The sequence below is a fragment of the Brassica rapa genome, chromosome A09 (genome assembly GCF_000309985.2).
Source record: "Brassica rapa cultivar Chiifu-401-42 chromosome A09, CAAS_Brap_v3.01, whole genome shotgun sequence".
Lineage (NCBI taxonomy): Eukaryota > Viridiplantae > Streptophyta > Magnoliopsida > Brassicales > Brassicaceae > Brassica > Brassica rapa.
In genome coordinates, this window is record NC_024803.2 from 728,379 (window position 1) to 744,231 (window position 15,853).

Sequence of the window (15,853 nt, forward strand, 5' to 3'; positions counted from 1 at the left end):
GTATTTTAAGCTTTTTCATAGTATAATGGAATCATTATAATATTTTTATCAATTAATTTAGTAAAAGTTCATAATGCTCCCTAAATCGGTGGAATACCACCATTAAATCGCTATTTTCTAGAAAAATAAAGACAACAATGGCTCCAAACCTCTTTGAACATCATAATATGTTAGAGCAGGATGCAACTATGCATTAAAACAATATTGTCATATTTTTTGAAATTTTCTCAAAATCTATGTGTTAACCGCTACGAAAATATTGAGTTTTTGGTAAATGTTTTATATACTGAATCCTATAATATTCGTGTTGTTTTAAAATTTCTAACCACATTCTACAATTGTATTAATGTATTTTAAGCTTTTTCATGTTATATTGGAATCATTATAATATTTTTATCAATTAATTTAGTAAAAGTTCATAATGCTCCCTAAATCGGTGGAATAACCACCATTAAATCGCTATTTTCTAGAAAAATAGAGACAACAAAGGCTTCAAACCTCTTTGAACATCATCATATGTTAGTGCATGATGGAACTATGCATTAAAAAAATATTGTCATATTTTTTGAAATTTTCTCAAAATCTATGTGTTAACCCCTACGAAAATATTGAATTTTTGATAAATACTTTATATACTGAATCCTATAATCTTTAGTGTTGCTTTAAAATTTCAAACCACATTCTACATTTGTATTAATGTATTTTAAGATTTTTCATGGTATATGATAATTATTATAATATTTTTTGTCAATTAATTTAGTAAGACTTCATAATACTCCCTAAATCGGTGGAATAACCCCTATTAAATCGATATTCTCTTGAAAAATAGAGACAACAAAGGCTTCAAACCTCTTTGAACATCATCATATGTTAGTGCAAGATGAAACTATTCATTAAAACAATATTGTCATATTTTTAAATTTTCTCAAAATCTGTGTTAACCCCTACGAAAATATTGAGTTTTTGATAAATATTTTATATACTGAATCCTTTAATCTTTAATGTTGCTTTAAACTTTCAAAGCACATCCTACATTTGTATTAATGTATTTTAAGATTTTTCATGGTATATGGGAATAATTATAATATTTTTAATCAATTAATTTAGTAAAAGTTCATAATACTCCATAAATCGGTAGAATAACCATTATTAAATCGCTATTCTCTTGAAAAATAGAGACAACAAAGGCTCTAAACTTCTTTGAACCTCATTATATGTTAGAGAATGATGCAACTATGCATTAAAACAATACTTTATATTTTTTGAAATTTTCTCAAAATCTGTGTTAACCCATTTGAAAATGTTGAGTTTTCTCATATAACCCACCTATAGCGTCGTATAAAATTAGCAACAATTTTTACAATGTGCTCTCGCAAACCTAGACACTATAAAACAAACTCAGTTCATGTGATATTTCCTTCTAGAATGCGAGAGAAAAAAGGTTAACACAAATAAGCCAAAAAAAATATAAACAAACAATCATAAAATCATCAGCTCATTGAGCTAAGATCTGACCCTTCTTCATCATTTGTCTAAACTCCTTGTAATTAACCCTACCATCACCATCAACATCCACTTGTATTATCATCTTCCTACACTCCTCCAAGGTCTTACCTTGCTTGAGTCCCAAGGAAGACAAGACCGTTTTCAACTCATCCACCGTAATAAACCCATCACCGTTCTGATCGAAAACGTTGAACGCTTCCTTCATATCTTCATCTCCTATCTCATCCTCGCCTTGGAGCATTATAGACTTGTAAAGCTCTCCAAACTCTTCAACGTCAACACAGCCGTCTCCGTTCACATCGATTTTCTCGATCATCTGCGACAGCTCGTTGTCGGGGATTATGATCCCGAGGTTTTTGAATGACTCGTTTAGCTCCTTCTGTGTGATCCGACCGTCTCCGTCCTTGTCGAACATTTGGAACACACGTTTCAGCTCCGTGGAGTCCATTTTTTAGGGTTAGGTTTGGATTTAGAGATTGCGTGTGGATGAAGAAATGGTGAAAACAGAGGATGGTGAGACTCCGAGAAGCCGAGAAAGCAGTTCTTTCTTGGCTCCTTGGAGACCCGATGAGGGTAGGTTCAGAAACTAAGGAGAATGTTAAAAGAAATATGATTGAAAACCTTAGCAAAAAGTTGAGATAATAACTTGTAAATACGGATAAAAATAGAAGAGGTCGTCATAGGGTTTAGAATATTGTTGGTGGAGAGGAAGTCTTGGGTCTTTTAAATACGGTTCTTTAATATTTAAACCCAAAATAAACCCTAAACGTTATTTTTAGTTAGATACAATACTAATTTACATTATTACGGATTAAGTAAAAAAGAAAATCCTAAAATATCAATTCAAACAAGAAGCTGTATTTCACATTATGGTAATTATAAAGTGATTAACTAAGTTATTAGCAGGCGGTTAAAGACTAATTCCGTTGGAGTAGAGTGGTGAACCACTTTGTTGTGCCGTCTCAACTACGTAAAGTCTTTGAATTCAGTTTTATAATAAAAACAATAAAGATGACATGTCAACAACAAAGTATAATAATCATTTGTCAACTCTTTTTTTTATATAATGGTATTTGTTCACATTCTCATTTTGATAATCGCTTGTGTTATGGGGAAAAGATATACAAAGAGAAAGGTTGGTAAAATTGTATAACATGACGCGTTTAAGAAATTAGAAATGAGCCAAAAAGTGCCCACACGCAGGATCGAACTACGGACCTTCAGTTTACAAGACTGACGCTCTACCACTGAGCTATACGGGCTTCTTGTATAGAATGTACATACAACGATAATCGTGGAATACAAAGTGTATGTTCAGATTTGAGACCAGATCTAACTACACCGAAAAACTTGCACAGATAAAAGCATAAAATTGTGAAATTAAACAAAAAGACATAGGAAGTGAATGAACATAAAATTCATATAAAGAGGCAAGAATTCACAGAGTAATTGCCATGAAATGTATGATTACACACATCTTTTACATTATAATAACATTCAAACACAAAAAGACAGCCATCCCCATTCTTCTTCCCACAAAAAGCGTTGTTGTAAGAGAGATTTAAGACCACCAAGGGGCATCACCAGTCCTGAAGTCAGTTTCAACCCATGGAACAAACACAACCTTTCCGCCATCATCAATATCCGCATGAGCCAAGGCAAGCGACTGTGTTTCATGAAAATAAAGTTTAGCATAGAAAATTTACCTAGAGATTAGAGAGAAAGACTAATGTATTTGACTTACCAATGGAGCTGGACCTCTAACGACTCTGCCTTGAGCATTGTACTGGGATCCATGGCAAGGACATAGGAACTTGTTCTCAGCTTTGTTCCATGGCACAACACATCCAAGATGAGTGCACACTGCGTTTATACCGTATGTCGCTAGTGTCTTGTCGTTCTCCACAACTAGGTAAGTTGGATCTCCCTAATAACATTAAAAATAAACATCATTGAGATCTTAAAGTAATGTTTCAAGGGAATAATAACTTCTTCATCTACCTTCAATCCTTGGGTCAAGGTTCGATCACCAGCACCATGAGTCTTAAGCCATTCTGCGGCAATGACATCGTTTCCAAGTGCATCCTTGGCTGGAGTACCACCACCTCCACCCCCTGATCTGCATTTTTCAAAGAAACGTTATTAATGAAACCATGAACAATGAATTAAAAAGAAACTTTGTATGAAGTTTCATTGATCTCAAAACAATTTTTTCAAATCAATTTTTCGGAAATCATGTTTAATAAAACTGGTTTAGACACCCGTCTAAACATTTATCCTCTATAAAGCGCCTAGCCACCGCGCAACAATTCCTTGAAAATTAGTTCTAACTACACATTGGAGTGAAACAGAACCACAAGCTAAAAACACGTAGAGCAAATGAAAACTTCACTCTCAAGCAAAACTCAATACAAAGAGGTAATAAACTTTATGAAGTGACATTGTCATCAAAATAACACCAAAGAAACCATCTTACATTATTCATAATTTCATATTAGACTGAAACAGGACACAACTCTTAAGGCTTTTTATAACAACAAGAGTCTCAAGATTACTTCCTAATGCGATAATCAATGCTCAAACAAAAAGAAGAAGGCAAGAGCCATGAGATTAAAAGGGAAACTGACCCAGGAGGAGCAAAGAAGGTAGCGTAAGGCACAAGCATAAAGCCAGTAGGTAAAGAAAGAGCTCCGACAAGAAGAAGATTCAAAAGCTTCCTCTTCTCCATATCTGGAACGTTGTCCGCTGGAATACTCGTCGCCTGACAAGCGATTCTCAGACCAATCTTCTCCTTCCTCACCATCTGGTGACTCGTCCTCGCTGGCTTCACAAACATCCCACGCGACATCATCGCGAACATAGTAGCACTTCTGCTCGAACCAAGCTGCACAGACGACAACAAAGTTCAAGAATAAACAAGACCCATGAAACAAGAAAGAGACTTTTTGATTAAAATGATGGAGAGAGTTAAACCTGAGTAGCAGGGGAAATGGGAGAGGACGCCATTGATGGATGTAGTCCTCGAAAGCTTTAGTCGAAAACGTGAAAGTGTTTTGATGTTATGGAGGAGGAAGAGAGAGTTGGATCAAGCAAGAGAGATTTAAGACCACTGAAGCAGATAAGGCACGCGCCAGCCTCTGATTCCACATAGCCACAGATTTTTTGGATTTCTTGATGACGTAATCATAAAATGGGCTTTAAACGGGCTAAAACAAAACTAAATTGGTTGGTTTGTTAGCTGTTAGGCCCATGTTATTAATGATACTAGTTAGAAGCCATATTTTCTCAATAATGGTTATTTGTCAGAAACCATTAGCAGTCAGCAGATCACCTGGTTTCAGTTAGATTAAAGATTGGTTTTCATGCACAATTATTAAAGATTTTCGGTAAGTTTGCATGCACAGTATTAAAGATTTCCAGTAAGTTTGTTTTAATCATTTCCACAAATTAATATTTTTAATAAAGAATCTCCAAACCTAATGTAAAACCATTAGTAGATCACTGGTTTCAACCATGCATGTTTTCTCACGATATTTCTCGTGATGAAGAGAGGAGTGGCTAAACAAATGGACTTTAGTGGGCAGATTAATCTGTTTCAGCCCATATAGTTAAAAATGTATTTTGATTAAACAAAAGAGGAGAAGGTAAATTACTAAGTAAAGAGGCACCGAGAGTTGATCAAAACAAAAGAGGCACCGAGAGTCAAAGAAACAAGTTTAGGTGACATGATGAAATGTGTATGGCGTGAGACTCTGAGAGACATGCACTCATCACGTGCTTGCATGTGTGTCTCTTTGCTTTATATCTCTCTTTTTTCTTTGCTTAGTTCTTTGAAAATTATTATTTTTGTTTAGTTAATGTTAAATAGATGATCCCCAATTCATAATTGTCTTTCTTAATTGGCTAATCAGTTTCACATTATTAATTAGGCACGTAAATATGGAAATGACCCATATCCGTTGCCATTTTTGCCTTGAATATTTCATCACTTAGATTTAGCAATATATAATCCAAAGTTATATTCTTAAATTTAATCAGATTAAAAAACCCTAAACTAAATAAATAAAACATTCTTAAGCCTTTTGACTATTATATTTTGACTATTAATTATTTTTGTATTAAAGTATCGTTATAGGTCGAATGTTTGGCCTTTAATTTTGTAAGAAGGGTAGAAAATGGTGATCTGCCTTATTGTTTATATATAGTAGTCACGATTCGGCGTGATCAGTGTTTTTCATTTGATTGAGATATACTATATAAAATAAAAATAATAAAAATATGAGCTTGTAAATTACAATTACTTTCTAAACCAACTAAAATGGTTTATGATCATTTTTTCTATTGTCTTATAGTGACTTTTTCGGTCGGCTCTATTTTGGTAATGGTTAGAAAAGCAGAACATGCGAATGTTCTTTTTAAATGGATATTTTCACCAAAAAGAATACATCAACGTTACAGAAACATAAAACCTTACAAGAAATTATAATAATTCAATTGATTTGTGGGAGTGCTTTTAGGCTTTCCCTTTATCCAATGCATCATATCTTTCCTGTCCTCTTTCCAACAATGCATCATATCTTAAACCTTGAAAATTCGTTAGGTAAAAGTAAAACTGTATCAACTTTTTCTGGTGCATATAATTCCAGTAAATAAATGCATTTGCTCCATATTTATAGAATGGCATTAAGTCTTTTTGTTGCATTTATTAAAAGATAACACATAAATTTTCAAAGTATACATAGTCATTTGGACCCGAGATGCAGCTAATCACACATTCACACTTGCAAACAATTTGAAAATTTATATTATCTTTTATTGCTTAGTGTATTTGCAAACAATTTTCATAGGATACTATACATTAAGCATATAATATTATGACGAAAATGATAGTTTAGTTACAAATATATGAAAATACAAATATAATTTAAAGATGGCGCGATGGCGAAGCAAGGCACCCCAAGGCAAATAAGTGAGCTCATAAAGTCACTGACGCTTCGTCTAATATTCGTCTGCTCCCTTTTCTATCCTTTTCATTTTATTTAGTGGGTTATTTACAAGAAAAGGCACCTCCTATGCTTTATACGAGATTGCAATTCTTGAATCATACGAGATTTAGATATAACCAAAGTAGTTAATATTAGTAATATATCTAACTCACGCCCATACACTACTATAAAAACGGAAAATTATCATATATATAATATATTGTCTATATTTCTCTCAATGTTTTGCTGTGAGTTTTCTAATACATTTCTTCCATGTTTAGGATTGAACAATTGGAGCGTGAATAGGTGGAATTGTACACACAAATGCATTACAATCAACAGATTTTAAACCTTGATTATGATTCTATACTATATTAGTAATAAATTTAATTCATAACCAAAAATTAGTTCAAAGATGAAGGATTGTACTTATATATCATCCACAATTTTTAGAAAAGTTTTGAGGTTGGACTAATAAAAATTCTAAAGACAGAAGATAAACTAATAATCTTGAATTTAGCAACCCCTCCTCCATTAGTCAATTTCACATTTAACTATCAGTTACTTGTAATCTCCGTTATCAACTTGTTATTTTTACTATATGCATGTCCAAGCTTTGGATTCCACGGGAAATTACAAAGCTCATCGGTTTCAATTATTCATACGACAATAAACAAACCATGTGTCTTGCTTGTACATTTGGTAACTACATATATAGAATATGGCAAACACATATTTCATTAAGGTTTCTTAATTAAGATTCTTTCGTAAAATGCATGCGTTGATCATGATGAAACCTTGTGGCTATTAGATGACCGGTCAATGCACATATACCTCTCTATACATAGAGGTTTCCAATGATAATCGACTTATTATTGACACGTCTTACTTAAAATTTGTTAAAAGCAGATATTAATGGGATAATATACATTAATTAGTCATGCAACTAGAAATGTTGGTATATAGTGTCATGATTTGGTCGTGGATCTCTCACTCTGTTCCACACACTCTGCAGTTGCAGAAATAAACAGCAGGTTCTTTGATTTATAATTGGTTGTTTATTTTTGTAATTCTCTGAAATGTCAATATATAATATATACATATCTGGGGTGGGAGTTTTATTTTTAGTGATTAGAGATTAATATATATATATTATATATATAATCTTTCTGTTGGGAACCTGAATCTCTCCGGACCAAACTAATCACAAAATATTCAAGCACCTTGATAATAATGAAGTAGTAAAAGACTGAAGTGCATCTTCTGATCTACTATAGTTTATAAATTACTGAGAATTATACAGATTATCTAATAGACAGTTAAAAAAGTAACAATAAGGATATGCTTTGCATCATTGTTAGTGTATGGACTATTGAGGAAAGTAAGAAAGAAAAAAGCAAAGCAAAGAAGTACCCTTTAGTCTTCAAACAAAGTAGGTGGATGGCCCCTGAGAATTTGGGTGTTATTCACTAATCAACATACTTTGAATCATTTTTTGTTTCATATAACTTTGAATCTTCATTAATTTGATTTTTTGTAAACATTAATTTGAATTTAATCCCTTCTTCTTATGCAATTATCTTCCTCAAACAGGTATGATTAATATATCTTTTCTTTGTTAGTCATATTATTTTTTTTTTTTTTGCTAAATGGTAAATATCATTAATGAAAATGAAGTTTTGGTTACAAATTTAATTGAACCCACAATCTGCTTAACAGCTGATTTGATCCTAGAGACCGCAAAAAAAATTAAAAAACCCCTAGGATACACAAGGATTGATTCCAAACATCTAACAAGAGCAAGCTTGAAATCAATATGCAATAAGATCAAGAAGACAACAATGTAGTCACCCTTATCGTAGCCTTCTTGCAGTATCTGAACAAATCAGAAGAAGCAAGAGAATAGCTGGGAGAAGTTTAGTCGAGAACTCACCGAAGTGGCTCCGAGCAGGCATCGACGGAAGCGTCTGGCTTACGCCCCGGAGCTCCGCTGGAGAAGGACGTCGACCAACAAATCCTAGCTATCTCGACTGAGAGACAAAAGTTCAGACCCGTAGCGACGCTGCTTACACAGAAGCACAAGTTACGGTCAAGCGTAGGCGGTACAGCAGGCTCCATCACCGCCCACGCGACACAAAGGATGCAGCAAAGACCACGAAGGAACACTAAATCACACTGTCGGAGCTTTGAAACAAGGGAATGAAGCACATAAGGAGGTTTAACTCTCCTTGAAAACAGGTGGCCTAGAAAGCGATAGAGGACTCGACCTATAAGCAAATGAGTCACCACATCGGGTTGTTAGTCATATTAGGTTAGCACTGTCACTTTCTGTTGCTTATTAGCTAATACGCCAAAACTAAAACGCTTGTTTCCTTACGTTACATGCATAACTTATATTTTCTTTACATCTTATTTAAGTTAGGTACTATTACTAACGGTCAGTCAAATGCCTTTTTCATTTCGTTCACATCTAGAATTTCAGAGGGCTTGATATTTCACATTGTGTAGCATATATAATAATATACTGTTTTTAATGTTTTTTCTTTTTGTAGTTATCGTCTAAAAAAAAAAAGACAGACAGGCTTTGGCAGTAAAAGATAAAAGTAAAAAAAGAGGGTTGTTCTTTTTTTTTTTTTTTTTTTGTCAAGGAAAAAGAGGGTTGTTCAAATGGCATATTCACATGGCAGTTTGTTCATTGACTTATCAATTTTCTTTATTGACTTAAAAACACAATTAATTTGAATACCTATAATATTGGGAAATTCAAAACCTAACAAAAGGTGAGTACAAAGACTTAAGGACAAGGAAACCAAGCTGTCACAACCTAATTAACAAATGTATGATAAAATAAGAAAACAAGACTAAGATTTCCAAAAGTTAATTAATGTTTGTAACTGTTAGGACGAGATTCCAAAGTGACGAATCTTTTGATGGGATTTTATAAATACAACAATACTTTAATACAGAGCTTCATTAATTACTGCGCGCGTGAGTTGGTTAAAAATATGGTTTGATGATGAATGATAGTAACAAACCAAGAAAAGATATGTACTAAAAGATGTAGAAAAACAAAAAATGTTATGCATGATCTAAACTTGATGAAGAATCTCTTTATGTAGTAATAAAGACTTGATTTACCTATATTAGAATCTTAACTAGGAACAGATGAATTTAAGATTTTAACTTGATGAAGAATATTTTTATGTAGTAATAAAAACTTGATTTACCTATATTAGAATCTTAACTATGAACTATTAACTAGAAAAATCGAAAAATTACTTAAAAAAAATAGAATAATTACAGAGCGATGATCATATGTTAATAACTCAAAAATGATAGATTAAGTAAGAAAAAAGAGTAATAGCAGTATCCCTCAAAAGACCAAAACACCATCTCTCCCACAATAAAGACAGCTTCTCTCTTTTAATGTCTCCCTCCTCTCTATCTCTCTCTTCTTCTTGAGCAGAGACTCTCACTAGTCACTACTCTCTCTCAGTCAATCAATGGAGTTTCATCTCGAACACCCTCTCTCACATTCTCCTTCTATCCACAACAACAACGATGTTGCTTTACCACCAAACTCTCTCTTCCTCGTCGAACCACAACACATGCCTTCTCCTCATTACTTCCACACCCTCAAATCCTCGGCTTCTCTTCTATCTAATCGAAACCACGCCGTTTCTTCAATCATTCAGGTCTCTTTTAACAAACTTCTACTGAGTCATTATCTTGTAAGAAAAACTTATACCCTTTTTGATGGTTTACTAACTTTGCAGTATTCAAGAAAACTCGACGACCCTTCTCTGACGTATCTTGCGGTGAATTATCTAGACAGGTTCTTGTCCAGTGAAGATATGATGCCGGTAAGAAAAAAACAGAACATGTCCTAATGTTTCATCTGAGATTTGACTTTGTTTTTTTTATTTATAATTATTGTTTTTCTTTGACAGCAATCAAAGCCTTGGATTCTCAAGCTTATCTCTCTTTCTTGTGTCTCTTTGTCTGCTAAAATGAGAAAGCCAGATATATCTGTCTGTGATCTTCCGGTAAGAGACCTCCACTAGAAAGGACACTGATCATTGTATCTAAGGTTCCGGGGACGAAACTAATACTATATGATGTGGTTTTGGGTTTGAGGGGATCATATGCTTCGGTCTCGAACCTCCTTGTATTCAAAAACAAAAAGAATGTATGTATGTATGTGCTTCATACTTTCATGTGTGTGAAGAATTTGAATTTTTCAGGTGGAAGGTGAGATGTTTGATGCTCAGATGATAGAGAGAATGGAGAATGTGATCTTAGGAGCTCTTAAATGGCGAATGCGCTCTGTTACTCCTTTCTCCTTTCTCTCCTTCTTCCTTAGCCTTCTCTTCGAGCTCGAAGAAGATCATTCAGTACTTAAACATTCACTCAAAGCTCAAGCTACTGATCTCACTTTCAGTCTTCAACATGGTATAAAACAATTGAATATTTCATAACTTCTTCAATGAGTCTAAATCTAAAACATCTTTTGGGATTTTTTTGGCAGATATCAAGTTCCTAGAGTTTAAACCATCAGTGGTTGCAGCAGCTGCACTTCTCTTTGCTTCTTCTGAGATCTGTCCTCAACAGTTTCCATGTTTCAGTAACAGAATATGCCAATGCACATATGTAAATAAGGTAAAAAAAAAGTTGTAACCATCTCAAACTTTGTTTTAAAAACCGCGCAATAAAAATTGATTTGTTTTGGGTTAACAGGATGAGTTAATGGAGTGTTACAAGGCAATGCAAGAGAGAAATGTAGTTGAAGACAACGAAGGAAGCAATGACACAGCAGTAAATGTACTTGACCAGCAATTCTCTAGCTGTGAAGAAAGTGCAATCACAGCTTCATCACCTAAGAGGAGGAAAATTACTACAAGTACTAGTCGTCGATGTTAAGCTGAAAAGGTGGTTTAATGGTCAGACATAATCTCCAACCAATGTAATCACTTCAAAACCACTTATGATGGTCCCCTTTTGAAAGAGACACTTTGCTATTCCTTCCTTCCTTCTCTGCTTCAAATAAGCCATTACTCTCTTCATGGAAGATGAGAGTGATGAATGATCAAAACACCATATCTCATTGCTCCTTCCTTTGGACCACATCATAAAGCTCAAAAAATGAAGAAAAAAAATCAATCAATGTGTGTTATTTTTATCTATCATCATGTTCTGTATTTACAGTTTTGGGTTTCTGCAGTTAAGTTGTTTCACTTGAAGTGGAATAATCAATAAATATCTGTTCTTATGTAATGTATATAACCTATGGTTTATGTTACTTACTAGATGGACATTAATGTGGTCACGAGAAGAAAACTATTGAATTTAATTTTCAGGCATAAGATTTTAGCTCTGTTCTTTTCATGAACGCTGCTACTAGCGTCAGCGTCAAGAAAATTACACTTAACAACCATGACGGACACAACCTCCGTGAAACAACGTCAACTTGTTTTTCAGTCGCGCGGCAATTAACAGAGAGTGAAACGGACGCTGAAAATTTTAGCGTCAGCTACATCTCAGCTTTTTCAGTCGCGCGGCAATCAGCAAAGAGTGAAACGGATACTTTAATCTTTGGTTCCGTCAAATTTGGCTCCGTCATTGTGTTTTTTTCTGACGCTGACGCTGATCGTAGCGTTCGTGAAAAGAACAGAGCTTTTGTCTTATGAGACTTCGTTATCCGAGTTATATGGATCCAGTTGCCAGAATCTCTGTTGCAGGCAGGCACGATGATACTCTTTGGACCACTTTACAGTTCTGAATCATTCAATTGCTTTTGTTCTTACTGCAAGCCTGTAAGAAATGACCATCCGGTTTAACCGAATCAAAAATTGTACCAAAAACCGAACTGGAAACCGGATTGGACTCAAACAAACATTTAAGAGAAAGAGATTGAAAGACTCTTTGCAATCTATAATCTCAAACTGTGCTTAAAAGAATGTATAACATATGGTTTTTAGTTTCAGACATTATTGAGAAGCTGGAAGAAAAGAAACAAAGCTTCTCTGATGTAACTTTTAATGCACAACAACAAAGTAAAACATAAAGAGAAGATAGAGAAGAGAGAAACCATCTTCTTCATCATTACCTCTCAGATAGGTCCAAGATTGCCTTCGCTACGAGTTCTACGCATAGAGAGCTCTGATCTCAGAGTAGCCAACCTATCACCACTTGCAACGCAATAGTTCTCGTAAGCAGCTGGTGATACTTTGTGTCCCACAGGTGGAAGACGGCTGCTGCTTCTCTCCTTTGATGATCTTTTCTGCACACCCGAAGAAGCTTTACGAGCTGCGGATGATGATCCGGCTTTGTGTGTACTCGACGCACCGTGGCTACTCTTCCTCCCGTTGTTTTTGAGCTCTGATCTGAGACCTCGTTCCAACTGAAGCGTGCTTGTACCTAGCCTAGCATCTTTAGCGCCTTGTCTGTTATAGTACACCAAATGCGGCAAGAGTCCCAAAAGGTACTTTCTCAGTTGCTCATCGCCAACGTTCTTCTGCGCAGGGTTGCCTTCCAAGCTTATAGCCTGAAGAGAACTGTAGTTTGCAGCGAGCAGGCCGAGACATTTGGTGGTTGAGAACTTATTAAAGCGTAGATCCAAGACGGCCAGCTTCAAGAGACGATGAAGACCCTCGATTTCGCTGATCTTGTTCCCAGCTAGGTATAGTTCTTTCAGGGAGGAGCAAGAAGCCAAACCTAACCCAACAACAACAAAGATCAAAAGCGTAAGTACATCAAACATGGATTGTTTCAATGTACCTGAGCAAAGGAGTCATACCATGACCAAGTCTCAGTATCTTGTTGTAACGCAGGTCTAACACTCGAAGGCGAGTGAGTTCACGCAGCCCCTCAATCACCGAGATACAGTTCTTTGACAAGTTCAGTGCATGTAGTCCTCGAGGAAGAGCACCAGCGGTTATCTTAACTGTAACATTGTATTAAGATCAGTTAGACGGAAACAAAAAAAAAACAATCAAAGGGCAAAATAGAGTCTCTTTACCTATTGCATTTCCTGAGAGATTGAGAACTCTCAGACCAACGAATTTGCTTAGGAGTGGTAGCACAACCAGACCACGACTAACCAGCTGAGCAGTGGTTGCAGCACTACTAAGAGAAGAGAAATACTTTTTCGCAGCTTCCATTCCAGGAGTTGACTTCATGACATCTACACTAGGAGAAGCAGCTGTTGTTGTTAGCTCCGGTTCTCTTTGAAACTCATCATCGTCTATTTCATCAGCTTCTTCCGCTGAGGAGTTTACATGCTGAAGGTCATTGACCCAATCATCAATACGCTTGAATTTAGAATCCTTTCCTGGATATCCTGCAGGCTGGTTTGATGTTTCTCCTTTGATGAACTTTGTTGAGTTGAGCTCGTCTGTAGCTGGTACTATCCAATCTTTTGCCATGGAAGAATAACCATTTGCATCATCATCATCATAGTCTCGATTTTGCTTCGCTTTTGCATCAGTTTCGTTGACAGGTTTATTATCTCTCTGGCGTCTGCCTAGAGCACAGAGGTCATCTGAGGATCTTGAAGAGTATTTGAGAGGTGAAGATTTCCCTGAAGCAGAGTCTGCGATATTAGGCATTGAGTTCGACCTCACAAGCAACGGCGAACCATAAGGAGTTTGGCTGTTTGAGTTCTCCATCTGTTCACCGTATAAGGAGATATCATCATTACGAAGATCTCCAACCGAGAAAATAGACCCATAGAGCGCTTGATCAGAGCCCTGGCAAGCAGAAACCGAACCTAGAGCATCTTTCTGATACACATTAGGACTTCTTTCTAAACGCTTGGTGCTGCTCATTCCTGCCGCAAGAGTCTCCCTCTGTTCAAGAGAGTTAGGAGAACCAACCCGATCTGTGCCATCGTCTGTCCCATTCTCCGTAGCGTCCCTCCCATCCAAGTACAGTTCATCTCCATGAGACTGACTTTTCTTGAGATGATGCTTCCCAGTTTCTTGAGGCTTTATCTCCTCAGATTTCCACACACGCTCAATAGCAGCGGTGGAGTCAGCTAACTTGCTGCTTTCACCAATGGAAGAAGAGCTCAATCCTTTTGAATTAGACCCATCTTCTCTGATCACTCGTTCTGAAAACCCTTCCACGGATTCCTAAATCACCAGAACTTATTAGTAACCTATGATCCAGCCATAGAGTATGTAAATGACTCAATGATGTTCCAGAGCTTTACCTTAGGTCTATGGCGGGGGATGCGGGAGTTGAAGCAGAAAAACCTTACCATTGTACCAAACTCAATAACATAGACAACATAACCCACTAGAACTATTAAAAAAAAAAAAAAACTAACTCAAAAGACAACAACAACTATAAACAATAAGATCAAAGCTACTCTGGAGGTTGATTGATGTGTGCGTTAAGAAACGTTAGCCGTAATCAAGGGTGAGACCCTCAGAGACACGACGTAGTCTCCAAATGACTGAAGCGAGAGAAACCCTGGGGAGAGGAGAGAGTGAAGTCACCACATCAAGGCCACCCCACACCTGTGCAGAGGTGCGAGAAGCACGCGGCTTCGCAGAAGCGGCCAGAGTGTAAGTACAATTTGATCTCGAGCTTAAGAAAAAGCCCAATTCCTCCTTAACTCCTAATAAAATTGCAAAAAAAAAAAAAAAAATTGAGACATGACCCAAATATAAAAAAGCAAGAAGCTTTCTGCAATTCAGATCGCAACAACTTAATATACCAAAGGAGAAGAACATTAGAGTTACAGAGAGAATCCATCCTACCGTCAAAATCGAATCGAACAAGACGATGTCTCAAACCGTTCGACGAAATTACAGAGAATCAAAAGGTCAACTAACAACCCAAACACCGCAACAGCAAATCACAAGCACTAATTGCAAAAACTACAATCGAGAACGAAGCCGAAACATGGAATCGGAATCGGAAGAGAGAAGAGAGGAAACATTCTCACCAGAGAGCGTAGCGAGATTTGAAAATGGAGAGGAGGATTAAAGAGCGAACAGATTCGAAATGGGATTCAGAGAAAACGATTATCTTCGAAATGAGATAGAATTTGAGGAGGCAAAGACACGCTTTCCCTAAACAAAAAAAAAAAACTTGTTTGGACGGAATCAAAATAGAACGACGACCACACACTTTTTTTTTTTTTTAACCAAAGTAGTCAACGGCTCTGATTTTTTTCAAGCTTTCTGTTCACACACACATTACTGTTTTTATTTGTTTGACTTATTACAAACCGGACCGCCATTTACGTAATAAACCGGCTGGTCAAATACTTTGGGCGGGCTTTATCAATAAATGGGCCATACTGCCTGTTATTTTTATGAATCGTAAGAGGCCTTCGTAACAAACCAATTTAG

The 15,853-nt window shown here is 36.0% G+C and overlaps 4 protein-coding genes, 1 long non-coding RNA gene and 1 other non-coding gene across 7 annotated transcripts; 1 reads left to right on the forward strand and 5 right to left on the reverse strand.

Moving 5' to 3' along the window:
• Nucleotides 1-1,093: 1,093 nt before the first annotated feature.
• LOC103846710 (calmodulin-like protein 6) lies at nt 1,094-2,197 on the reverse strand. The gene has a single exon (XM_009123691.3). It carries the CDS (start codon nt 1,952-1,954, stop codon nt 1,496-1,498), a length of 459 nt encoding a protein of 152 aa, XP_009121939.1. The 5' UTR covers nt 1,955-2,197; the 3' UTR covers nt 1,094-1,495.
• A 499-nt stretch (nt 2,198-2,696) lies between these two features.
• TRNAT-UGU lies at nt 2,697-2,768 on the reverse strand. Its single transcript has one exon. It is a non-coding gene; the product is annotated as a tRNA-Thr (tRNA).
• Nucleotides 2,769-2,869: 101 nt separating this feature from the next.
• LOC103846718 (cytochrome b6-f complex iron-sulfur subunit, chloroplastic) lies at nt 2,870-4,707 on the reverse strand. The gene is made up of 5 exons (XM_009123703.3): nt 4,480-4,707; nt 4,134-4,390; nt 3,508-3,625; nt 3,251-3,433; nt 2,870-3,172 (listed from the first exon to the last, which is right to left on the reverse strand). The coding sequence occupies exons 1-5, from the start codon at nt 4,510-4,512 to the stop codon at nt 3,068-3,070; spliced, it is 696 nt and encodes a 231-aa protein (XP_009121951.1). The 5' UTR covers nt 4,513-4,707; the 3' UTR covers nt 2,870-3,067.
• On the reverse strand, nt 3,722-4,127 carry LOC117128151. Its single transcript, XR_004451347.1, has 2 exons — nt 3,864-4,127; nt 3,722-3,832 (listed from the first exon to the last, which is right to left on the reverse strand). It is a non-coding gene; the product is annotated as an uncharacterized LOC117128151 (long non-coding RNA).
• A 5,149-nt stretch (nt 4,708-9,856) lies between the features above and the next one.
• On the forward strand, nt 9,857-11,841 carry LOC103846727 (putative cyclin-D6-1). The gene is made up of 6 exons (XM_009123715.3): nt 9,857-10,186; nt 10,268-10,354; nt 10,442-10,537; nt 10,736-10,943; nt 11,020-11,150; nt 11,229-11,841. Exons 1-6 carry the CDS (start codon nt 9,995-9,997, stop codon nt 11,409-11,411), a joined length of 897 nt encoding a protein of 298 aa, XP_009121963.1. The 5' UTR covers nt 9,857-9,994; the 3' UTR covers nt 11,412-11,841.
• A 552-nt stretch (nt 11,842-12,393) lies between these two features.
• On the reverse strand, nt 12,394-15,684 carry LOC103846736. Of its 2 annotated transcripts, none has more exons than XM_009123725.3 (5): nt 15,445-15,684; nt 14,704-15,114; nt 13,510-14,623; nt 13,288-13,434; nt 12,394-13,205 (listed from the first exon to the last, which is right to left on the reverse strand). In XM_009123725.3, exons 2-5 carry the CDS (start codon nt 14,752-14,754, stop codon nt 12,601-12,603), a joined length of 1,917 nt encoding a protein of 638 aa, XP_009121973.1. In that variant the 5' UTR covers nt 14,755-15,114; nt 15,445-15,684; the 3' UTR covers nt 12,394-12,600. The 2 variants fall into 2 exon arrangements, with proteins under 2 accessions (XP_009121973.1, XP_018509795.1); XM_018654279.2 differs by having other exon boundaries at nt 15,257-15,578.
• Nucleotides 15,685-15,853: the final 169 nt, after the last annotated feature.